This window comes from Homarus americanus, unplaced genomic scaffold (genome assembly GCF_018991925.1).
Source record: "Homarus americanus isolate GMGI-L3 unplaced genomic scaffold, GMGI_Hamer_2.0 scaffold48406, whole genome shotgun sequence".
NCBI lineage: Eukaryota > Metazoa > Arthropoda > Malacostraca > Decapoda > Nephropidae > Homarus > Homarus americanus.
In genome coordinates, this window is record NW_024753828.1 from 38,708 (window position 1) to 64,645 (window position 25,938).

Genomic DNA, 25,938 nt, shown 5'->3' on the forward strand with positions numbered 1-25,938 from the left:
AGAACCTTCTGCACCATCCTCGACACCGGCCCTACTACCACCCGAGATCACTCATCCGCGAATTGCTGTTCGACACAACAACTGCATCCAGTTCATATGAACACGTACTGATCGCTTAAGAACAACTCAGTCCTAACCATTGTAAAAATTATCAACAACTCATAATCAACCAGTGTATTCACTTCCAGTCAATCTTACCTTTTTACACTGTCACTATGTTGAAATGCTCTCTCGTTTAACCTTCTCCCCACCTAGTTATTATATATCATATTTGTATCACTTGTATTATTTGTTAATCAAGTGACCCATTCCCCAATTATGTAGCTATATATTTTCAACCTTCCGGCTGTCATGTTCTTTCAATAAACCGTTAATTATTATTATTATTATTACACTACTACCACTTTGCTGTCACTCGGAATCGAGTATGACGATCATCCAGCTATGATACAATGATATGCATTATGAAGAATGTCACTTTCGTTGGTGAGCTCTAAGGTGACTTGAAAGGCTGATACGGGACCGGCACAGATAGTGCACGTGTGGAGGGCTACATCTAGTGTGGGAGGGGCGGCGGCAGCGTCTTTCCGTCGTTGGCCCTTGTCTGCCTCGGTATGTAGTCGGGCTAACTCGAAAGTATTGACACTTTCTTGTGTGGTGTTCCTCAGAGCGTTAAGGTGTGAAGTAATCGTCTCCCAGGTGAGGGGGGCGATCTGGCACTTTTCAGGTTTGTCTTAAGAATATCCTTATACCTTTTCAGTTGCCCACCAGCGTTTCATTTACTATTCGTTAGGTAACTGTAAGTAGCTACTTTGTCAGTCTGCTGTCGTCCATGTGGGTAACATGGTCAGTCCAACTTAGCTCTTCATAGATAATTATGGTAGCCTCGATGCTTCTACAGTTGGTGTCAGCGAGAATACTTGTATTTGTTCTCTTGTCTTCCCAGCGAACGTAGACTACGTTGGTGAAAGTTTTCAAGTGCCTTGAGGTGCCTCCTGTATGTGACCCATGTCTTGCTGCCATATAGTAGGGTGGGGAGGACCACTGCTCGATATACGTGCAACTTTGTAGTTAATTTCAGCTCCTTGCAGCTGAAGACATGAGATGCACTTGACATCCACATCTGATCCAATATTGAATCTCTTCATCGATGTCCAGGTGGTGGACAGGTGGGAGCCGAGATACTGAAAGTGGGTAAGATTAGAGAGGGTAGTACCATTAAGCTGGATGGTTGGTGGAGGTGTGGCTGAACCAGGGACAGGCTGAAAGAGAATCTGAGTCTTACACATATTCACCTCAAGGTCGAAGTGTGCATACACATCTGCGTAGGTGTTCAGGATTTCTTGTAGGTCGCATCCAGTGTGAGCGACAAGGGTGAGGTCGTCTGCACACTGAAATTCAGTATTGGAAGCTGCCGACACCTTTGTTCCTGCCTGGAGTCGTCTTATGTTGAAAAGACCCTTCATCCGGAACTGGATGTCCACCCCGCAGGCTAAATGGGCACTGGCACTAGTAAGGAAGGCAGCAAAGAAAATGGAAAAGTTAGTTGATGCCGGTCCACATCCTTGTTTTACCCATGTTTGGGTGGGGAAGAACTCAGACTGGATGCCATTGTACTGGACGCTGTCATTCATGCCATCGTGTAGTTGCCTCACAATGGTGATGAATTTCGGTGGACAGCCAATTCGGCTGAGGGTCTGCCAGAGGGGTTCCATGTTGATCGAGTCGAAGGCCTTGGTTAGGACGATGAAAGCCATGTACAAGTCACGACACAGTTCTCTGTACTTTAACCGGTGTCTGGTGGACAGCAAAGATCAGGTCAGTGGTGCCACATGATGGTCTAAACCCACATTGAGATTCTGGGAGGACGTTTCCTGCCTCAGAAAGAAGTCTATTTAGGAGGACTCAGGCAATAATCTTGCCAGCTATGGTCAGCAGTGAGATCCCGTGGTAGTTGCCACAGTCTGACCGGTCTCCCTTGTGCTTATAAATATTGACGATGGAGGAGTCTTTACGAGCTTGGGGGATTTCCTCCTTTTCCTACATATTCTCCAGGAAAGAGTAGAAATGGATGACACACACACACACACACACACACACTTTTCCTTCAGCCTTCATAGGATAAGGACGTGTGTAGCCAGCGCTGCCCGCTAACGCGGCCGTGGTCTTTTTACCATGGAGACAGCTGCCAGCCTGGTCTGTCGGGCCCTCCCCTTCCCCATCTCCTCCTTCCCATCTGAATTTATCAACATCCTCCCACCAACAGTACAGTGCAAAGATTGATGATCAACCCACAAGTGATATACAAAAGTGACAATTTCGACTCAAAAGAAAGAAACAAATGTTGGTGACAACTGTGCTTAGCGGTCAGTGTTGACCTGACCTTTGACGTGACACACCCAGCCCGCGGTACACTCGCCACCACCAACACTAGATGAGAACCCAAGAAACACTCCAAACTACACCAGGAGAGAAGTGAGGACTCCCTACTCCACTCAGGTGATGAACTATGAATTACTAACTACATCACATGAGGAACAAGAACCATCTCCAACACCCATGTGTGAACTGGAGGACCTACCCGGACTACGTGGTGTATCTGCAGCTGTAGTGAGGTAGCGGCTTAACAGTCAAGCTTGGCGCCGACATCAGGTCACTAGAATGTCTACAAGACCAGCTCCCACAGTACCAGATCTACAGTTAATCTATATGTTGACTATGTTTCTTATGTTTCTGTATTGGAAGCTTTTGTCAATCAAGTGACTCACTCCCCGATTCTACCATTTGTAACTTTTCATCTCTGTTCATTGTACATTTTCAGCCTTCGGGCTGCCATGTTATCTTAATAAACCGTAAATTATTATTATCATTTATTACACTCACTGAAGTAGGTACACCCCCCTCTAACTCTGAATTAAGGAAAGTTCCTTATTCACCTATTGGGACTTATTATTCACGTTAGATAATAGTCTTGGGGATGTGATTATTTCTTTAATAAAAAGCTCATGCAGGAAATTTATGTGAAGCAAAACCGTGACACCTGTTTATGTATTAATCAATCATCCAACAGCTGAGGCTTCGTCATCGCAAGCACGTCTGGTAGTGAGGGAGGGACTGCTGCTCGCGGGGTTGCATCACCAGCACCTTCTGCCTGTATTAGGAGTGTGTCTTTCTGACCCACGACACCCACTTCTCCTTTACCCTCATCTGGGACTCTCCAATCTCAAAACGTGAGTTATGACTTTGGTAACTACTCGACCCCTCTTAGTTACTCGGCATTGCCAAGTTATTTGACAAAGGTTTGTATGAAGCAGCATTAACTTTTGATATGATGTTTGCAGTTTGTATTCACTATACAGTATTGGGATTAAAACTAGCCTTGAATTAAACTTTTAAGAATACACCACTGAAAATATTTAAATTTATGCTTGAAAAAAATTGATAGGCTTCTTTCTATACCTTTCACTTTTGTCCACTAGATTATATCTTAAGTATTATATAGTAGTGTCTCCTTCCAAAATTCAGGCTGCTTTCCTAAATGAAATGGTCTCAATCTAATGTTATGAAGCCAACTGTCCAATCTCTTGAATATAAACTATTCACATGTAATATAAATGGAGATTTTAGAATGCTGGTCCTTAATTCCACAACCGATACAGTTCATTCACCAGACTCCTTTACTATATACATGGCTTGTGAAAATCAGGCTACGAGCTTATATTAATTTTCTAAGATTAACTTTTTAAGCTAAGCAGTGTCTGAGCTGTCAAAGGCAAAAATTAAACTGACGTCAAGTATTCAGAATGACGTGCTTTGTGGGCGGATTTTCGCGTGTAGATGATGAGATTCTTCTGTTATATTCCAGAGATAAGCAATAGACTGTTTATATTTCAGAGGACTATTTACTTTCCATAATACAAAACTGATAAAAATTTCAATACCTCATCGGATTCTCTGGTGTTCATAGATCAAAAAGATGTGACTTGAGTTTTTTAATTGCTATCCCGTAAGTTTATATAGTGGTCCCTCGGTTAACGAACGCCTCGGTTAACGAAATTTCGGTTAACGAACTGCCTCCCATAAGATTCTTAAATTCGGTTAACGAACAAAAATTCGGTTAACGAATTTCTTACGAACCGACCTTAACATGTTTTCGCTTGCACTGGCCGGTCAACCAGCTTTAGTATTAGTCCGCCAATACATTAATCGGTTCTAGGGCTTAAATTCCTTACTATTTTAGTAAATATCAAGAAGTTTATACTATTCAATAATTTTAAAAGTTTAATATTCAATTTTTTAGTCATTTTAACAATTATTGAACATAATTGAAGGTAAAGTGGCTAGTTTAATGCGCGGCATCCAGCCTCTTAACACAGCAAACAGGCGTTAGTCTCTCTCTGTTTTCACTGGAGGTAACATCTTGCTTGAGATTCTCTTCAACTAAACGCTTTTTTTCTGTGTTTCCAAGCAAATTATTGGTCATTATGAAATATATTTTACATATTGACAATATATAATGCAGTGCAGTGTTGATTTAAAGAAAATAATCTTGAAATACACCAAGAGAACTAAAATTTTATGGGTGAAATAGTGCCATGGGGTGACTTCTCTTCCACCCCAATGCCTTCTCTTCTCCTCCACCCCCATTCTAATTCCCACCATCATCATCATCATCCAGGAGCCTTCTACATACACACCTCAAAGTAAGTGAACTTTTCTACCATTTTTGTTGAATTTAGGCAATTTTCGGTGAGCTGGAACCAATTACCCAAAAACCCATTGAAACAATGGTTTCGGTTAACGAATTTTTTGGTTAATGAGCAACCTGCTGGATATATATTATACATAGATATATATATATATATATATATATATATATATATATATATATATATATATATATATATATATATACAGTAATACCTCGCTTAACACGGTTTCGCTTAGCGCGGTGCCTCGCCAGAGCCAAACTTTCACTTAGCCGGTTTTTTCCATGTATACACGCAGAGTGTCTGGCTCGAGACGCTATTTTTAGATTCGCCCCACCCTGCCTGACTGCCTGCCTGCCTGTTTTAGCTCATAAAATTCATACAAATTACCCCGCCAGAATATAATTTACATTGCTGGAATTCTTACAATATGATGATCATTTTGCATATAAACATCATAGATTTTGCATTAGACATACAAATTTTAGATATAATGTTTACTCTGAGTAAATATGTTATCTTTTGTGCAAAATATATGACATTTATATTCAAAATATTCCTGGTCTTACAAGGAATCCAGCAATGTCAATTATATTATCCTAACTTTAGATTGAGGTATTATTTATTACTAAAAAGGTAAATATTCTGGTTTTCCCACACATCTGGTAGGGAGGGGAGGTGGGGGGAGGGAGGGACCGACCGACCATCTGTTACCGTGTGAAGAATATTGTTTTTTTTTTATTAACTGAAGATATTTGTTTTAGCTCATAAAATTCATACAAATTACCTGGTCAGAATATAATTTACATTGCTGGAATTCTTACAATTTGATGATCATTTTGAATATAAACATCATAAATTTTGCATTAGACATACAAATTTTAGATATAATGTTTACTCTGAGTAAATATGTTATCTTTTGTGCAAAATATATGACATTTATATTCAAAATATTCCTGGTCTTACAAGGAATCCAGCAATGTCAATTATATTATCCTAACTTTAATCTGAGGTATTATTTAATACTAAATGTTAAAATTTAGTTTTTTCACCCAACATCTCTTGAAGGGAGGATTGGTGGGGGGTGGGGGGAGGGTTGGGACAGACCGACCACGCGGTTGGAAGAGGGGGGGAGGCAAGGTGGGGTACTTTGATTGACAGATAGTGTCGTAAAGAATATTTTTTTTTATTAACTGAAGATATTTGTTTTAGCTCATAAAATTCATACAAATTACCCGGCCAGAATATAATTTACATTGCTGGAATTCTTACAATTTGATGATCATTTTGAATATAAACATCATAGATTTTGCATTAGACATACAAATTTTAGATATAATGTTTTACTCTGAGTAAATATGTTATCTTTTGTGCAAAATATATGACATTTATATTCAAAATATTCCTGGTCTTACAAGGAATCCAGCAATGTCAATTATATTATCCTAACTTTAGTTTGAGGTATTATTTATTACTAAAAAGGTAAATATTCTGGTTTTCCCACACATCTGGTAGGGAGGGACCGACTGACAATCTGTTACCATGTGAAGAATATTTTTTTTTTTTATTAACTGAAGATATTTGTTTTAGCTCATAAAATTCATACAAATTACCCGGCCAGAATATAATTTACATTGCTGGAATTCTTATAATTTGATGATCATTTTGAATATAAACATCATAGATTTTGCATTAGACATACAAATTTTAGATGTAATGTTTACTCTGAGTAAATATGTTATCTTTTGTGCAAAATATATGACATTTATATTCAAAATATTCCTGGTCTTACAAGGAATCCAGCAATGTCAATTATATTATCCTAACTTTAATCTGAGGTATTATTTAATACTAAATGTTAAAATTTAGTTTTTTCACCCAACATCTCTTGAAGGGAGGATTGGTGGGGGGTGGGGGGGAGGGTTGGGACGGACCGCGCGGTTGGAAGAGGGGGGGAGGCAAGGTGGGGTACTTTGATTGACAGATAGTGTTGTGAAGAATATTTTTTTTTTATTAACTGAAGATATTTGTTTTAGCTCATAAAATTCATACAAATTACCCGGCCAGAATATAATTTACATTGCTGGAATTCTTACAATTTGGTGATCATTTTGAATATAAACATCATAGATTTTGCATTAGACATACAAATTTTAGATATAATGTTTACTCTGAGTAAATATGTTATCTTTTGTGCAAAATATATGATATTTATGTTCAAAATATTCCTGGTCTTACAAGGAATCCAGCAATGTCAATTGTATTATCCTAACTTTAGATTGAAGTATTATTTATTAAAATTTAGTGGTTTTCCCCCCAAAATTTCTCAGAGGGAAGAGCCAGTGAGTGTAGTGTGAGAAGAGGGTGAGGGAGTGGAGTCCATTATTTGAATGGACATTAACTTGGGACTGTGTTTCTCTATTTCTCTTAAGTATTAATTGTGTGCATGTACCATCATAAAATTAAGATGTTATCTTTACTAGAACATAGGTATTGTGTCAGAAAAAGTGGAGTTTGGGGGTCGGGCCAGTTTCTATTGGAATTAATCCCAAATGTTCTGTTGTTCACTTAGCGTGGTTTTCACTTAAAACGGTACCCTGTGGGTTTTATATATATATATATATATATATATATATATATATATATATATATATATATATATTATATATATATATATATATATAATATATATATATAATATATATATATAATATATATATATATATATATATAATATATATATATAACATATATATATGTATATATATGTATATATATATATATATATATATATTATATATATATTATATATATAATATATATATAATATATATAATATATATATATATATATATATATATATATATATATATATATATATATATATATATACTGATATACAGGAAAAAGATTAAGTGCTCGTGTAATTCTTCTTCAGGGTGAGTACAGACTTAGTCTGTCTCACTGGCGATCACGTGACCTATAGTGATTTACTTGTGTGTATATATATATATATATATATATATATATATATTGATAAAATCACACAGGGAAAGGGAAACAACGGAGCACCTTAGCTTTCGTCTTTATTCAAGACATCTTCAGAGGCAACTGGATTACATTAAGAACATAAGAAAATAAGGAGTCTGCAATAGGCCGGTTGGCCTGTGCATGGCAGCTCCTGTCGAGAGTTACTACCACTCTCTATCATCCATGAACCTATCCAGCCTCCTTTTGAAACTTTCAGCGTTCCAGCACTTACTACAAAGTTGCTAAGCTTGTTCCACTTGTCCACCACCCTATTTGTGAACCAGTTCCTTCCTATCTCCCTCCTAAACTAAAACTTATCCAACTTAAATCCGTTGCTCCAAGTCCTACCCTGCTCGGATATTATAAGAACTTTATCTATATCCCCTTTATTGATTCCTTTCACCCACTTAAATACTTCTATCATATCTCCCCGCACTCTTCGTCTTTCTAGGGAATGCAAATTTAGTTTCTTTAACCTATCCTGAAATGGAAGGTTTCTAAGTCCCGGAATCATTTTCGTCATTCTTCGCTGCACCGACTCGAGTGAATTGATATCCATTCTATAATAAGGGCACCAGAACTGCACCGCATAATCGAGGTGCGGCCTGACTAGCGCAAGATATAGTTGCAATAAGACCTCTGCACTCTTATTACTTACACTTCTAGATATAAAACCCAATACTCTGTTTGCCTTATTTCGAACATAAACGCACTGTTTTCTAGGCCGTAGGTCCAGGCTTACAAGTACCCCTAGGTTGATGTTGGTAAGGCAGTATGCATTGACAGTTTTGTTCTTCCAATATTAAGTACGCTGCACTTGCTGGTGTTGAATTTCATTTGCCATTTTTCAGACCACCCCTGCAGTTTATTTAGATCCTCCTGTAATGAATTTGCATCCTGCCCTGAATTAATCTGCCGCCCTATTTTGGTGTCATCCGCAAACTTGCTTATGTCACTGCTGATCCCAGTATCTAGATCGTTTATGTAGATTGTGAACAAGAGTGGGCCTAGTACTAACCCCTGGGGAACCCCACTGGTTACACGGCCCCACTCAGATTTAACACCATCTATGCTGACCCTCTGCGTTCTATCAGTGAGCCATTATTTTATATAATTTAAAACTTCCCCTCGATACCATGAGCCTTAATTGTTCTCAGAAGCCTCTGATGCGGTACTCTGTCAAATGCTTTGCTAAAGTCTAAGTAATTAACATAGTAATTTTCGTCATTATCTACTACCTCGAAGGCTTTCCTAAAAAACGTCAGCAAATTTGTTAGAAAAGATTTTCCCTTTGTAAACCCATGTTGAGAGTCGTAGATTAATTTGCTTTTCTCTAAATGCGCTCGGATGCTATCTGCTATAATTGATTCAAGAAATTTCCCCACTACTGACGTCAAACTGATCGAACGGTAATTTGACGCTGATGCTCTGTCTCCCTTTTTGAATATGGGCACTACATTTGCCTGTTTCCACAAATCTGGCACAACTCCCGTGTCTAATGATTTTGTAAATAAATTTACGAGGGGTCCGCTAATCTGTTCCCTACACTCTTTCAAGACTCGAGGGAAAATTTCATCCGGCCCTGGGGATTTTATCTTCTTTAGTTTATTAAGAACATAAGAACATAAGAATGGAGGAAACTGCAGCGGGCCTATTGGCCCACACTGGGCAGTCCCGTTTACACCCAACCCCTATTGCTCATATGAGCATCCAACCTATGTTTGAAGCAATTCAGCGTATTCGAGTTAATGATGATATTTGGTAACTTGTTCCATTCATCCACTACTCTGTTTCCAAACCAGTGTTTACCTATTTCACGCCTAAATCTAAATTTGTCTAATTTAAAACCATTGTTACGAGTTCGCTCCTGGTTGGATAGTTTGAGTACCTTTGTAATGTCCCCTTTGTTTAGCCCTGCCTTCCACTTATACACCTCTATCAGGTCGCCCCTCGCTCTACGTCTCTCAAGGGAGTGCAAATTAAGATGCTTTAACCTGTCTCTATACTCAAGGTTCCTAATGCCCGGGATTAGTCTTGTCATTCTCCTCTGAATTCTTTCCAAGGATTCTATATCTATTCTGTAATACGGTGACCAGAACTGAACTGCATAATCCAGGTGTGGTCTCACAAGAGCAAGATACAGTTTTAGGATGACCTCGCTAGTCTTGTAACTAACACTCCTTTGTATGAACCCAAGTACTTTATTAGCCTTGTTACAAGCAAAAAGACATTGTTTACTTGGCTTAAGGTTCCTACTTATCATTACTCCTAAATCTCTCTCGCAGTCGGATTTCTCTATGGCATCGTTGTTCAACTGGTATCTGGTTTCCCTGTTTACATCTCCTATACCGAGTACTTTACATTTGTCGACGTTGAATTTCATCTGCCATTTTTCAGACCATTCGAAAAATTTGTTTAGATCTTCCTGTAGTTTTGCCGAGTCCTCGTCAGATTTGATAACACGTCCTATTTTAGTGTCATCAGCAAATTTACTTATGTTGCTGTCAATGCTGATATCTATGTCGTTTATGTATATAATAAATAATAATGGTCCAAGTACTGAGCCTTGGGGAACTCCACTTGTGACGTTGCTCCAATGGGACTTAGTGCCGTTAATGCTCACTCGCTGTTTCCTGTCCTGTAACCACGCCCTAATCCATTTAAGGATGTCACCTTTGATGCCATGAGCTTCTACCTTTCTAATTAGTCTTTCGTGGGGGACTCTGTCGAAGGCTTTGCTAAAGTCGAGATATACCACATCATAATTGTGCCCCTCGTCCACCGATTCGAAAACTGATGAAAAGAATGTTAATAGATTAATTAGGCAAGAACGTCCGCTTGTGAAGCCATGCTGGGAATCATTGATCAATCGGTGCTTCTCCAGGTGATTTCGAATAGAGTTTGAAATGATTGCTTCCAGTAATTTGCCTACTATTGATGTTAGACTGATTGGGCGGTAGTTAGAGGATAGTGATCTATCCCCTTCTTGAAAATCGGTATTACATTCGCTATCCTCCAGGATTCTGGTACTACACCTGTTTTTAATGACATGTTAAACAACTTTGCTAAGGGCATACTAAGCTCTTCCTTACATTCCTTTAATACTCTGGCAAATATCTCATCGGGACCAGGTGACTTATTAGGCTTTAGTTTGTCTATTTGCTTACTAACATCGTTACTAGTCACTACTATCTCACTTAATTTGTTTTCTTCACTATCTCTGAATAGAGTCGGTGCCTCGGGTATCATGTTTAAATTTTCTGTGGTGAAAACTGTTGAAAAATATTTATTCAAATTATTGCTCATTTCTCCGTCGTTATCAGTGAGCTCGCCGAAGTCTGACCGTATTGGTCCAATCTTTTCTCGTGTTTTAGTTTGATACATTTGGTAGAATCCTTTGGGGTTTGTCTTTGCCTCCCTTGCTATCCTTACCTCATTATTCCCCTTTGCTTTCCTTATCTCGGTTTTAACCCTACTCGCCAATACCCTATAATAGTCCCGGAGGTGAATTTCGCCACGATTTATCCTTCTACCTATAGCCTTCCTTTGGCCAATGATGTTCTTTAAATAATTATTTATCCATTTAGGGTCATTGTTGTCTGATCTGAGTTTTTTGTATGGTATGTTCTGCCTTTGTGCATTAAGTAACTCACTATTTAAATTGTCGTGGAACTCGGCAATCTCAGATCTCGTTATCAGGTCGGTGTCATCTGTCAGGTTCACAGCCAAGCGCGACACCCCCTCTCTCAGCTGCCTCTTTAAACTGTCAAAGTTTGCCCTTCTGAAATCTGGTACTTTAGTGGAATTTTCCTTACGTCTGCCCTGAAAATCTAACTGGAATCGAATTTCTTTGTGATCGCTGTTTGCAAGTTCGTTCCCTACCTCGACATTGCTAATTAGGTTTTCTCTGTTCGACAGAAGTAAGTCCAGTATATTATTACCCCGTGTGGGTTCGGTTATATGTTAACTTAGGAAACAGTCCTGGATCGTCTCGAGAAAATCCTGAGATTCTGAGTTACCCGTAAGGTCAGTCCAATCTATTTGGCCAAGGTTAAAGTCGCCTACTATACAGACTTTGTTGTGTATGGAAGCCCTGCGCATTTCATCCCAGATAAGTCGCTCATTGACGCTATCAAGACTGGGGGGTCTATATATTACTCCTGTGATTAATTTTTCCCGACCATCGCTTAATTCTATCCAAATTGTTTCTGTATTCCTCTCAGTTTTTATTTCCTTATTTATTTCACACTTCAGATTATCCCTAACATAGATTGCTACTCTGCCTCCTTTCCTGGTCTGCCTATCGGTATGGAACAGTTTGTATCCCGCAATTTGGTATTCGACTGGTAACTCACGTGTGTCTAGGTTGATCCATGTTTCAGTGAATGCAATTATATCGATTTTTCGGTACATGCCAAGGCCCTAATATCATCCATTTTGTTTCTCATACTTCTACTGTTCGTGTAGTATACATTTAAGTTAGTCGTGTTCTGAGTCCTCCCCTTACCGCATTTAGTTTTAAACTCCCTGTCTAATTTAGTTTTGTCATCATTCCTAACACTATTTCCCTGTAGTCTTTCACTTTGTTTACCCGCTCCCACTGCAGTCTCCTCCACCCCCGTGCCCATATGTTCCCTTAGCAGTTTAAAGACTTCGATATCTTTTGAACTGCCCCTACTGTTTGTATAATATACATTTAAACCTACTCTTCCCTGGTCCTGTTTTACCCCTTGTTCCTGAGCAACTAATTTTACTTCCCAGGACCTGCTTGTTTTTTGACTCCCACTTTCCCCGACCCCTCTCTACTGGCGAAACCCCCCCTTCGGAGTGACAATTTCACGCTCCAGGGATGCAGACAACGTCTTTACCCCCTCACGAGACAAGTGTACTCCGTCGCGACAGTACAGGTAGTCGTTGCCATAGAATCGTTGCCAGTTATCAATGAATGCCCAACCATTGTTTGCACAATGTTTTTCCAGTCGGCAATTTATAGCAATTGCCCTGGACAGCCATTCACGACCAACCCCTCTTCTAGGCAAGACACCACATACTATCGGGATCCCTCCCCTATCTCTAATCTTCCCCAGCGCCTCCCTATACCTCTTGAAAAGTTCCTCACTCCTAACCTTACCTATCTCGTTTCCTCCCACACTAAGACACACTACTGGATTGGTACCCTCCCCTGACAAAACCCTGTCTAACCTCTCGGCTACATGCCCTATCCCAGCCCCAGGAAAACACACCCTAGTCCTACGTTTCCTATCTCTCGCACAAAAAGCCCTATCCATAAACCTCACCTGGCTGTCACCAACTACCACGACCTTACCTGTGGGCAGGGTTTGTACAACTGCCCTTTCCTCTCCTTGATCCATACCGTCCTGCCTCTTCTCTTCCTCGCCAGCTTCCTGTAGCACCTGGTAAGGGTTACTACACTCCACACCCTGGTCAGCTTTCCTGAGCCTGACCCTAGTCCCCTTGGAGACAACCACTCTCCACGCCTGCTCCTCCTTCGCAGGTGTCCTGCTAGGCAGGACACCTACCTGAAGGAGTTCCGTCCTGAGGGCTTCATTTTCCCCCTTTAGAGTGTCAACCTCACTCCTCAACTGCCCCAGCTGCCTTAACAGAGTGGCAAGGAGGTCGTCTTTCCCCACACTCCCCTCCTCTTCCCCCACGACACAACGATCCAAAGCGGCCATTTTCCTTGGTCTCTAACGGGAGCACGATCGGGCACGACCTTCTCCAAGCTGGGTCAGAGGTCAATTTATCCTCTGAAGAACATCCTCTTTTCTGATAGTGATATTCTTTAATTTCTCTTCTTCCTTTCCCCTAAATATCAGTTCCACCTCTGGAATTTCCTCGCTAATTTCTTCTGTGAAAACTGATAAGAAGTAGCTGTTCAATGCTTTGTTTATTTCTTCACTGCCATTTATCACTTCTCCCCTCCCTGACTTTAAAGGCCCAACTTTGCCCTTGACCTTTGTTCTATATACCTGGAAAAATCCCTTGGGATTTGCCTTGGATTCTCTTGCTATTTTGATTTCATGGTCAGAGAGAGGCTTAAATATACAGGGTGACCTTATTAAACATGAGGTCAGGTCATAATGATGTCATCCACTAATCCCCACACCAACACCAACACACATGTAGAGGAGCTTAAGTGAAAGGGGGCGACGTGATTAGTCACGTCAGGTCAGGTCAAAAATAAGGGACCCACTAAATAACTATCCTACATCTAGATCCAAGGTTTTCAAAGCATTTTTAACCTTGGGCCACTGACAAATAAATTTATGTAACATATTATCAGTTTTGAACTGACTATCACTAAGGTTTATTGATTTTAATTCCTTAATCAAACTAGCTTCAACCAGAAGTCTCTCTGTGACACAAGATGATTTCAATACAGGTACTTCTAAGTTTTTTTCCCAAGCATGATCCAAGAGTAAATGTAAAAAGTATGTAACTGGTAACAGTTAGATTTGTGGAAAACTGCAAATATCCCTGTAACTGTATAGTATATCTGAGATTTTTTTCTTGGATGTAGATCCAAAGTCTTGGCGCCCCCCACTAAATTTACAAGGACAAATGTGTCCCAGAGCTTACAAAAGGTTGGGGGCCACTGGCCTAAACAGTACGGGTCTCACTGGTCACTCATTTCATCTCCTTAGTCATAAAAGGAATTCATGATAAAAAATTTCATGAAATGCTTTGCAAAATATAGTTTTTTACTTTATTATGGTGCATCACACTCACAAAACTGTTGAGCATAATACAGGTACTGTAGTTCTCACCGAAGTAGGAGAATTTTTTCAGAAATAGTTTAGATGTGGGTAAGAAAAATATCAACACCATTTTTCTGTAATATTTGATCAGTAAACAAGTTCCTCTTCCACCAGATACTTACTTGGGTGTAGCCGAGGCTCAAGTGAAGGTGTGAAGCTCCTAACCAGGGATGTGGTTCACATTGCTATACAAGTGTGTCTTGGTCTCATTCACCTTCACCAACAACGACTTCTTCATAAAGATGTTGCTACCAGAAACTGTCTGTAAGTAATGTATCATAATTTTAAGAGTGATATTGTACTTCTTTTCATTATTAGCTTACCCTCATAATACTCTTACTATTTAAAGTTCATTGTATTTCTTATATAAAGTACAGGTAATAGAATTACTTCCTCTAGTCATGTATGTACAGTATTACCATAGTCAAAAGGAAGAAAGTTCTTGGTTAATTTTCTTGGGATACAGTCATTCCAGTTTCTCACTTATTGTCTGTACATATTGCCTAATTCAAAAACACATTAGGATTGTAATTAAATCCCATTTCTCTGAAAATTTTCATGGTTCCCTTCTCTGGTGCTCTTTGTCTTTAGTCACTTGAACTATTTGGTGTAGAGGTGACGGTGGGTCCAATAGGCTTCATGGCCTATTTGAGACAGTATGGATAACAACACACTTAGAACTAAGCCTCCAGTACACAAGAAGCAGTGTGGTTTGCACTGGCACTTGACCACCTTAATTTTCCCATTTGTAAAGTTCGTAACTCAGACAGATAAGCAAGCTGAGGGTGTGAGGGTGTACCAGGTTCAACCCAATAACCTTCGGGAAGAGAGATGAACACCATATCTTCATGGCTACCACCTGGTGGTCCCAGGTCAAGCCAGAGTAATAAAAAAATTAAACTATGCAGGTAATCTTTGATTACCTCAGGGAGTAGCAACCCTGCCTTGCCAGCTGAGAGGGCCCTTGGAAGTCCCCACTCCTTAAAAGTAGGTTGACACATCAATACGAGGAATGTGGCATAATAATTGTTCTCAATGTTATCCAGAAAGACATACACTGGCATTCTCACCAATTTATACTAATGATACTATATATATGTATTTTTTTTTTTCAGGATAGATTCAGAACTCCAAGTCCGGGTGTCAGATACAGCACTTGCTCGTGATTTGTTCCCACAGGACTACCACTGTTTGGGTGACAACGAAAACCGCCCAGTGAAGTGGCTTAGCCTTGAGGCCCTTATCCATAAACAGTTCACTCCTGCCAATGATGTGGTAAGTTAATGATATTGTTTTACTTTTGTTACTTAAAATATTTATAGATTGTTCTAAGTGTATTATTTCAATGCAGTAATTTCAATTTATGGAATGTATGAGCAATCCAATTACTCCATGTACGGTACAGTATATATGTACTGTTACAGTATAAACATTTAGCATTTTTCAAATCAATTCAATTTCAGTATTTACTTATTGATAGAGGAAGCGGGATCCTAGTGCTGTCACTAGGTACCCCTGTACAATAACACCAGAACATCTGGCAAGTGTCACAAGTATATATAAATATTATAAAGGTGCATACTAAAGCCTAAGGAAGGAAGGATAATCCTTGAACACATCATCAATATTATTTACATAATATCTGGCCAGTATGGGGAGGATCATTGTGTCTCCATCAGAGGGTCGTGGAGTGGTGGTCCAGCAGGCGTCACGGAAGCATTGTGTGTATGGACATCTAAGGAGGTAGTGGACAAGGGTGCTGCTGTCGGGTCTTCTGCATAATGCGTTGCTCAGGGGATGCAGGGATACCAATCTCCCAAGCAAAGTCTTACCCAATGATGATACGGGCAGCAATAACGTCCCTTTTCCGCGACCCTTTCCCATAAACATACGAGAGGTTAGGAAGTTTACGGAGGACATCGTACCAAGTGGGCGGGGAGTCCAGGGGGATGGCTGCTTCCCGAGCTTCTCTCTGTTTGCGGCGAATTTGGGTCCTAAACTGTAAAAGTGTTCGAGGAACAACGTAGTCAGGTGTGGCCTTGTTACAGCCAGTCTTGGCAAGGCCATCTGCTGCCTCATTCCCCAAGATACCGACATGACTGGGTATCCATAGGAATGTCACATCCTGAAGGGTGGATGTTAACCCTTGTATTCGGAGGATGAGGTCCTTATTTTCCCCTGATCCAAATGCGACTCTGTCGAGAGCAGACCTGGAATCGCAGCAGACAAGTAAGGGGCAGAAACCATCGGCTTCTTCCTCATCAAGAAGGGCAGCAAGGAGGGCTATCAGTTCAGCCTGAGTGGAGGATGCCCCGTCAGAAACTCTTGAGATAAAGTTTGATAGGCTCAGGGGCATCAGGACAGGAGATGTAGACAGCACCCCTGGCCCTACCTGTAGCGGGGTCAACAGAGCCATCAGTGTAGAGGACGACCCTACCTGGGGACCAATGGGCGATCCTGTAGAGGTGGTATTTGCAGAGAATAACAGGGTTTACGTGGGATTTCGGGAGCGGTCCACCGAGGGCAATCACTCCAGGTTGAAAATACAGCCACGGAGAAGGAGACAAACCAACAGCAGGGGTGACAACAATATCAGGCAGGAGGTCGTGTTCCTGAAGGGCTCGGATGAGTGACCCTCACCACTGTCATCTAGATGGAGGTCGGCCTCAGACAGCAGGAGTCAAGTTGGCTTGGACATATTTGCCCCGAGGATCCTGTAGAATGGAAACGGTAGTTTTTAGGTAAAACTCCTGGACACAATCCTGTAAGGGGGAAAGACCAAGTTCGGTATATAGAGAAGTAGAGCATGTCCACTGCGGGGCCCCGAGGATGATACGAGCAGCTTTCCTCTGGATAACTTCGAGACGGTTGACAGCAGTCCGACTAATGTTGACGAGGGCAGGGGCAGCGTAGTCGACACAGGAACGGACAAAGGACTTGTACATGGTGAGAAGTACAGGATGGCGGCACCAAGGCGCCGAAAGCATATGTCTCGAAGATAGCGGACTTCAGGGATCTGACAACGTGTGCGAGTTACATTCACACCCAGGTATTTTGTCTCATTAACCCAGTCCAAGGGCGTTCCTGATAAGAGAAGGGGGGGAGGTACAACACGACCATGCCACATGGCTTTTGTTTTCGTAGTTGAAAGAAGGAAACCAAGTGAATCACACTCTGGAGAACAGATCAAGAGCTTCCTGCATGCTGAGGTAGTCAGGAGCTTGGAGGCATATCCTGAGTGGACAACTTCTGTCGGCCACGGGAGAGATGCAATAGAGTGCATTAGAGTGTTAAACAAGGTGGGACTCAGGACTCCACCTTGGGAGGTGCTGAGGTTCATTTCTTGAACAGGAGATATAGAGCCTTCAATGCAAACCCGGGCCTGACGTCCAGTGAGGTAAGAGGCGATCCATCAATGAAGTCTCCCTTTAACCCCTAACCGTGCAAGTTCAGCTAAAATGAGGGCAGGTTGAGCTATATCAAAGGCTCCCTTGATATCAAGGAAGACGGAGACGAGGGCATTCTGATTGCAATAAAAGGAAGCAATGGAGTGTGCTGTGCTGCGATGTTGAATGAAACCATTGAGGGAGTTGTGGAAGCCGCCTATGGTATGAAGAAGGCGACAATGGAGTATCCTCTCCATCATCTTGCAAACACAGGAGGTAAGACTAATGGGTCGATATTTCCCAGGATCTCCCGGCTTAGGGATGGGGATAATAGTGTCATTTTTCCAGTTAGACGGGAGAACCCCATGTTCATAAGACATATTGTAGAGAGCGAGCAAGGTCCGTTAGGAATATTAGTACAGGTGTTGAGGACGGAGTAGGTTATCTGATCATCCCCAGGAGAGGTGTCTTTTCTAGAGCGACGAGCACTGTCAAGCTCGAACTGTGTGATGGGATGATCAGTGAGGGCAGGGGAGGTAAGAGCAGCACGAATAACAGGCTCAGACGCATCGATGCGGGCCTGCACTGCCTCCTGCATCAGATCTGGAAGTGCCTCAGGGGAGAAAGCTCCTGCCCAGTTGTAAAGGCTTAGGACTTTGGGATATAAATCCCTTGCCAGCCTAATCAGGATCTTATAAAAGGAAAGTCAAGAACCGTGGGTTTCCAGGGGAAACAACAACCGTTAGAGATTGACATCTCTTTACTACGAAAATAATCACAATAATTGACACCACTCACGCAAATATTAAATAAACAATTACGGGAGTCAAACAATTACGGAAGTCAAACAATTATGGGAGTCAAACAAAGTACAGATATTTCCTACGGCGACAGCCCGGTGGAATGTTCCGTTAACGCGGTGGTCCGCTGTCAGGGGGAAGGTCCAGGGCAGCTTCCTCATTTGGTGCCAGCATTGGTGGGTGATGTCTTGCCACACAGGAGAGACGCCAGGGCACAGACGGTGAATAGGGCATGGGGGAAGTGGCGATGACGTGGCAGCCGCGGTAGTAGCTGGAGGAGGTGTCCGGAGATTGACAGCCGAATAGTGAAGGACTGGGGAATTAGCCCACGAACCCCAGGAGCCTCAGATGAGCACACAACCAGAATTGTAATCGAACAGCGGAGGAAGTGCAGCTGTGGTGCTGGCTGGGCAGTGTCTGCTGTGTGACGAAGCAGCAGCGACCTTCTCACCTCCGTCTACCACCCCTAGTGGGGCCGCGAACAAGCAAACGAGCGGCGGACAACCATCCTGCTCGTTACCGCCCTTACACAGCTCCCCCAACAAAAATATACTGTAAGGTAGATTAAAACTTAAGATTAGTACAACAAACATATAACAATCCTACAGCAAATGATTAAATATACAGAGCAAAATAAAGAATAGAGAAAGGTCACATTAAAAAGAATAAGTGGTAACTTGATAACCAAATATCGTAAGGCCATATCAAGGAACTGCACGTGGGATCCACTTCGGCCCAGGCTTAAGTTTGGGCCTATTGCCAGTCGTAGAGGATTCTTCTATACCATCTGGTGTTATCGGTAACTGACAACTGAGATCATCCGAGTCTGGCGCCTGAACTTCACACTAACTCTTGCAGGGTGGTGCCTCTACTGACTCCAGCTTGGGAACAACGTCAAGGACACGAGCAAAGTTAGTGTAGGCCCTGCGATGATATTTCATTAACAAATTAGCTGTATATAAGTTAGGCTTCTTAGAGGAAGGGGGTAAGAATGGTCCAACAAAATCTATGGCTACCCGAGAAAATGGGTCTGTAATGATGGGTAAAGGGTTAAGAGAAACAGGACGGACTCTACCCTTGGCAGACATACGCTGGCACTGATCACAACTACAAAAAGCTCTAATATCCACTTCCATACCTGGCAAATAAAACTGATCAGCAACCTTCATATAAGTCTTCCTACGAGAACAGTGTCCAGCTAGAGGGCTCTCATGAGCTACAGTGATAATGTTGCTACGACAGTCATCAAGGACAACCAGTAAAATCCGACCTACTTTGGCTGGTTGCTTGGATGACACACAAGACCTATGTAACAGACCATTAATACAAACAAACTTTGTAAACAGACCCATCTCTAGCCTGATCCTCCTCCCCGGAAGTCACCTTCTCCCTCACCCGCGTCAGACTGGTACACAAGGCTTGAAGCTTGGCGAACTCCTTGGGCGTTACAGTCAGTGACAGCAATTTCAGCAGAACCAGGGGATGCAGTCGTTTCTCTTTCGCCGACCGTGTCTCCACAGCTTGGACCTTTGCTGGAGGTGAGGTGGCGTGTGAGGGTGGCGAGGCGAAGTCGGCGGGTGGCGAGGCGGCATGGTTAGGTGGCGAGGAGAGTTTTAAGGATTCCAGGTCGTTAGGGTCATGAACTCCGGGAACATCACTAATGAGAACACTGGGGAATTTAATGGGCGCTCTTACCACATTAGACCCAGGTCAACACAACCTAAATAATCGGCAACACTAACCTTCGAGCAGCTGGAGACGTCAGCGGCAGGCAGGGCGTCTTCAGAGACAATAATGCATGAGCAACCGGTGTCTCTGATGAAAGTAGATGCCCAAGACCCATTTATCGTTCCGCTGACACAATAATGGGGACAGCTCCTGTCTTCCAAACAGAATCCGACCTTGTAGCTGGGCTGATGAATGTCGGTAGATTTGAAGGCGCGGGGATTCCTGGGACAGCGAGAACGAAAGTGCCCTTTTTCTCCGCAGTTGTGGCACAGCACGGCCGGTGAACTACTCCTCTCTACTCCTGTGAATGGTTCCTTGGCGGACGGAGGCTTCATGTTCTTCACTGGGGAATTGAAGTGGGAGACTTGGGGTAGGCGTTGCGAGTGGACGCCCAGTTGTCAGCAAGTCTACAGCTTCTCCTAGCGTCGCTGGCCTGTGTTCCTTGATGAATATTCTTAGGTCTGGCTGTAGGGAAGACAGAAACTGATCCAATATCATAAGATTAGCGAGAGACACAAAGGTTTCCTCAACCTCTGACGCTTCTAGCCATTGTTGAAACAAATGACCCAGGTGGATTGAAAATTGCTGGTATGTTTCCCCTGCCCTAATCTTTGTTCTGCGGAAATCAACATGATAACCATCAGAAGTCTTGCTTCAACAAAGAGTAATCTCTTGTGAAGTTGGCAGACAGGGACGTATAAATCTGTACCAGTTTACCACTCAGTAGGCTACCTAATCTTACAGCATAGCTATCTTTGTCCACACCAAGCAGCTCAGCTACCAGTTCAAACCTAACAAGGTAGGAGGCGATGTTTTCTCCTTCACGATAAACAGGCAAACTAGGTTTTACAACATTATCTTGCATAGGGCACGTTGGCAACACTGCAGTCAGGTAGATAGTTTGGCTTGTTTGAGGTGCAGTGGTAAAGACGGCACTGCTACGTCACACATCACATTACGCATGCGCAAACTTAAAAATCTTTGACCAGAGGGATTGGGTGGTAGGACCAGATGTTTTTATCAAATAAAAATAACAAAGTCCAAAACTTAAAAAAAAAAGAAAAAAAAAAAGAGATGCCACTGTGCTGATAACTGGGTCTTACTATAGTTCTCTGCACAGACTGAGATTAGTAAACTCTCTGAATTCATCAGAAATACGACTTTTAAGGAGCAGTCTCTTAGAGCCTTTGTTGACACTTACGGCAATCATGCGCGTTCGTTAGCATTTTTCTTTTATAATTATGGTTCATCTTTTGTTCCCAGTGGATGTTTGGTGTTCTATTGTGGGAGTTAACAACATTGGCTCAGCAACCCTATATTGAAGTTGACCCCTTTGAAATGGCTGCGTACTTAAGGGATGGCTACCGCTTGGCCCAGCCCCACAACTGTCCCGACGAATTGTGAGTACCTCACCTGCCAGTAACATTGTCAAGGTCATTAAAATTATTAAAAGTATGTTGATGAAATCTTTTTTTAGTTTACTGCATTGAAACCACTGAAATTAATTAAGTCATTATAATCAAACTTAAAAAAACTCGTGGTACAATACAGGGATGTACACTACTGTATTTTTCACTTCTGAGTTTTCAATATTATGTACTGTACTTCTCTTTCAGATTTGGAATGATGGCCCGTTGCTGGGCCCCAACGCCTGAAGATCGTGCTAGTTTCCCTCATCTTCTTTCCTGTCTACAAGATTTCTACTCAGCCCTTGGCAAATACATCTGAGTGCATTGATGTTTGTTACTGTGTTCACAAATATAGGCCTGAAACCTGATATCTAATGGTTAAATAGGTTATAAGTAATGTATTTTTGTGGGGGGATGTTAGACTATTAAAACAATTTTAGCTACAACTTCAGAGGTTCTGAATATGAGAATTGCTGGATGTTAGTGTAACGAACATTCTGAAATGTATTAATGCAGAGTATCTTTTTTTCTCTCTTTCAAATGTCATTTACAAATGCATTATTTTTAAGGATAAGTTTTATTTTTCGTACATTTATTGATTATTTATTCAAAATGAGGACTATTTATTTCTGCCAGCACATACTTACATGACTGTACTTACATGTTCCTAGGAGTCAAATGTTAACATTCACTGATTTGTATTTCTTAAAAAACTTGGACAGTAGTGAATGAGATTACTGTAACTTAGTTAAACTAGTACAGTACCAGTATATTTCACCCAGCGAGTGATGATGATTCATGATAACTGAAACATACACCACATAAGCAAATAAATACCTAAGCATATTAAAGTCATCCATGAACTTGCTTTATCAATCAACTTCTAGTCAAAATTTAGGTAGTGTAAATGTGGCAGGTCTAGGGGATGACAGACCCAATACAGGTATCCCTCAATTTATGATAATCTGTGTTAACCTTCCCTGGCAAAAATAGCCTAAAGGCGAAGTGGCCAGTAATTCCCAAATAAGCCAGTGTTAACCATAATTAGGTTTTAATGCCCTCTCGCGATTTATATTTGGCAAAACCCGCGTTGGCGATAATTATTGTTAGGCTATACTCGATGATGCGGAGTGTAAACATTGGGGAAGTGCACCTTTCCCCTCACTTGTCAAATCCAAGATGGCCAATATGTGCAAAAATTGCTTTTCCGTCCTCTGGGCAGTTTACCTACCCGCGCAGAGGCATTGAACAATTTTTTTTTATTTGATGTCCACAAGAGAGGAAACAAACAATCTTCCTGCATTTTAGGAAAGATGTTTTGACACAGAACTGACTCACATTGTGTTCTAGGACGAGGTTATAAGAAATAAACTGTCAAAGTTAAAGATTCACAAGTGTCCCAGCCCAGATATGGTACACTCCAGAGTGTTAAGAGAACTGTGTAATGAGTTTGCGGAGCCCCATAAGATCCCGTTCTGCAAATACTTTGAGGAGCAAAAAGTCCCCGATGACTGGAAGATGGCTTATGTGAGTCCTATTTTTTTCAAGAAGGGCGATCGTCACTCCACGAATAATAATAGACCAGTGAGCCTGACCAGCATAGTGTACAAAGTACAAGAGAGCATCGTACGAGATGCCATGATGGAACATCTGCTACGAAACAGCTGTGTAAAGGAGTGCCAACACGGTTTTATGCCGGGAAGATCCTGCTTAACACAGTTACTCAGGTACTAGATGTTTGGACTCAATTCTAGAACAAGGCAGAAATATCGACAAAATATACCGAGATTTTGCCAAGGCTCTCGACAGTGTACTCCATGAAAGGCTCAGAATTAAACTGGAAGGGTACAGGATTCGGGGTTAGTATCCAAGCGTGAATTGGAGACTTTCTGCGTGAAGGCAAACAGTGCGTGGTGATAAATGGTACGAAATCATCATGTGTATTGGACCCGTTGTTGTTTGTCTGCTTCATTAATGACATGCCAGAAGCTATACACTCCTCCATACAAATGTTTGCAGACAATGCCAAGTTATTTTGAGAAATTAAGAACCAAACAGACTGTGAAGAGCTGTAGAAAGATCTCTGTGAGCTTCAAGAATGGTCGAGGAAATGGCTGCTAGGATTCAATGTCACGAAGTGCAAAAGGATGCACCTGGGACGCAACACTAGTAAGGAGGCGCATCACATATCCCAACAGGACGAAGACACTGCATTAACTGAGACCGAATATGAAAAGGTCCTGGGTGTGTATGCCAACAATGAACTGAAGTTCTCGGGCCATTGTGAGAAAGTGAATCAGGCAGCGAAACTAGTAGGTCTTATAAGAAGGTCGTTTAGATATCTGGATGGTCCGTCGCTCGTCACCCTCTTCAAGAGTGAGGTGCTTCCCCGTCTGGACAACTGTCACCCTGTCTGGTCTCCGAGGTATGCTAAAGATTGTCAATTGATTGAAATGTCCAAAGGAGGGCCACCAGACTGGTGTCTGCTCTACGGAATCTCAGTTACCCAGAAGTGCATAAACATCTCAGGGGGCACTACTCGGTTGAATATACATGCCTGCAGCTGGCGAACATCCGCCCCACAAGGGATCACAGCTCAAGGTTGAAGCCACAACTCCAGAAAACTGTGAGGGCAATTTTTTTCGGAGTGAGAATTGTGAACTCATGGAACGGTCTGCCGGAGAGCATTGTGACAGCACCGAGTGTGAGCTCATTCAAGGCCAAACTTGACCAACACTGGAGCAGGTTCCGATATATTCAGGAGCCAGTGCATGCCCAATATATGCCAACAGTGCATATCAGAGACGTGAAGGACTGCCCAAGTGGCAAACAAGCCAATCAGTGGCGAAGAGGATAAAAGTAAGGCCACCATGCGAACTACAGTCCCGCGCTCTATTTCAAAGTAAAAAGTAAAAGCATCTGCCCTCACTCGTGTAGCAGATGTTATCGATATTAATCGTTGCGTATCATTGCGATCGCTGTGATACTTTGCCATTACTAGTGAGAGGAAAACATTATTGTTCAGATTTTGCTCTGTTTTGGTGACTGTGAAGTGATCAGTGTAACTGTAATTTCGAAAATGCCTAGCTATCTCCTGCCGACTCGTGTGTCTCTGGGAAAACCAAGGCTTCGAGGTAGATCGTGTCTCAGGAGACAAAGTTAGACATCATTGAAAGGCAGCTTGTTATTATTAATGTGGCAAGTGTTGTTAATATTTTTTGGTAATTATTTAATTAGTGTAGAATCGTTTTTTCTGTGTTGCAAGTCCGTTGGACAGGCCAAGATCGTATGTCATTGAAACCCATGTTTAAAGCCTTGTGATTTACATTAATTTGATTTACGTTGGAGTTTTCAGGTACACAACTCTATCGTAAACAGGGGGATACCTGTAATAAATAAAGTACTGTAATGGATAATAATGAATTCAGTGGTAAAAATAAATATTTACAGTGAATAAACGTAAGATTTAGAGTTGTGTATTACATGGAGTGGCTCTTTGGTTATACACTTAAGTTTCAATATCTTTTTTATTGATATGGAAACTCCGGGTTTGATATAATAATGTATATAAATTTACCATAGAAATGTAAAACACCATTTATAAGTTTGTTAAGCTTGTTTTTTACCAGTTCTTTTTAATATGTACAGTATATTTTCTAAGTTTTAAACATACTTGTATATCCTAAGGAAGACAACGTGTGATAATCATTTTGCATACATAATAGACAGGTATAGTGCTACATGTGGCTTTACTATGACAATTCATACCAAAGACATATCTCATTTAACTCCTTTGTTCAAAACATACAGGAGTCTTTAGATGAGGAAATTCAGATTATATATATATATATATATATATATATATATATATATATATATATATATATATATATATATATATATATATATATATATATATATATATATATATATGTGTGTGTAAATACTGTACACATAAAGTAATACATTTTCTTGTATGTTGGGAGGGAATGTTTCTCATTTTTCTAAAGGATGACAGTATGAGTTGATGCAGCAGCTTGAAAGGAAGTAAAAGCAGTCATCTGTAAGTAAACGTGAGTTGATATTTCCCCATATTG

General features: G+C 41.3%; 1 protein-coding gene across 1 annotated transcript in view; it reads left to right on the top strand.

The window, feature by feature from the left end:
- LOC121855547 (tyrosine-protein kinase RYK-like) overlaps nt 1-23,884 on the top strand; it is a 41,467-nt gene extending 17,583 nt beyond the window's left edge. Inside the window, exons 4-8 of the mRNA XM_042350539.1 lie at nt 3,071-3,230; nt 14,633-14,782; nt 15,634-15,793; nt 21,696-21,832; nt 22,049-23,884. Coding sequence (XP_042206473.1) covers nt 3,071-3,230; nt 14,633-14,782; nt 15,634-15,793; nt 21,696-21,832; nt 22,049-22,160 — 719 coding nt within the window. The 3' untranslated portion in view covers nt 22,161-23,884. The remainder of the gene's footprint in view (nt 1-3,070; nt 3,231-14,632; nt 14,783-15,633; nt 15,794-21,695; nt 21,833-22,048) is intronic.
- The last annotated feature ends 2,054 nt before the right edge of the window (nt 23,885-25,938 follow it).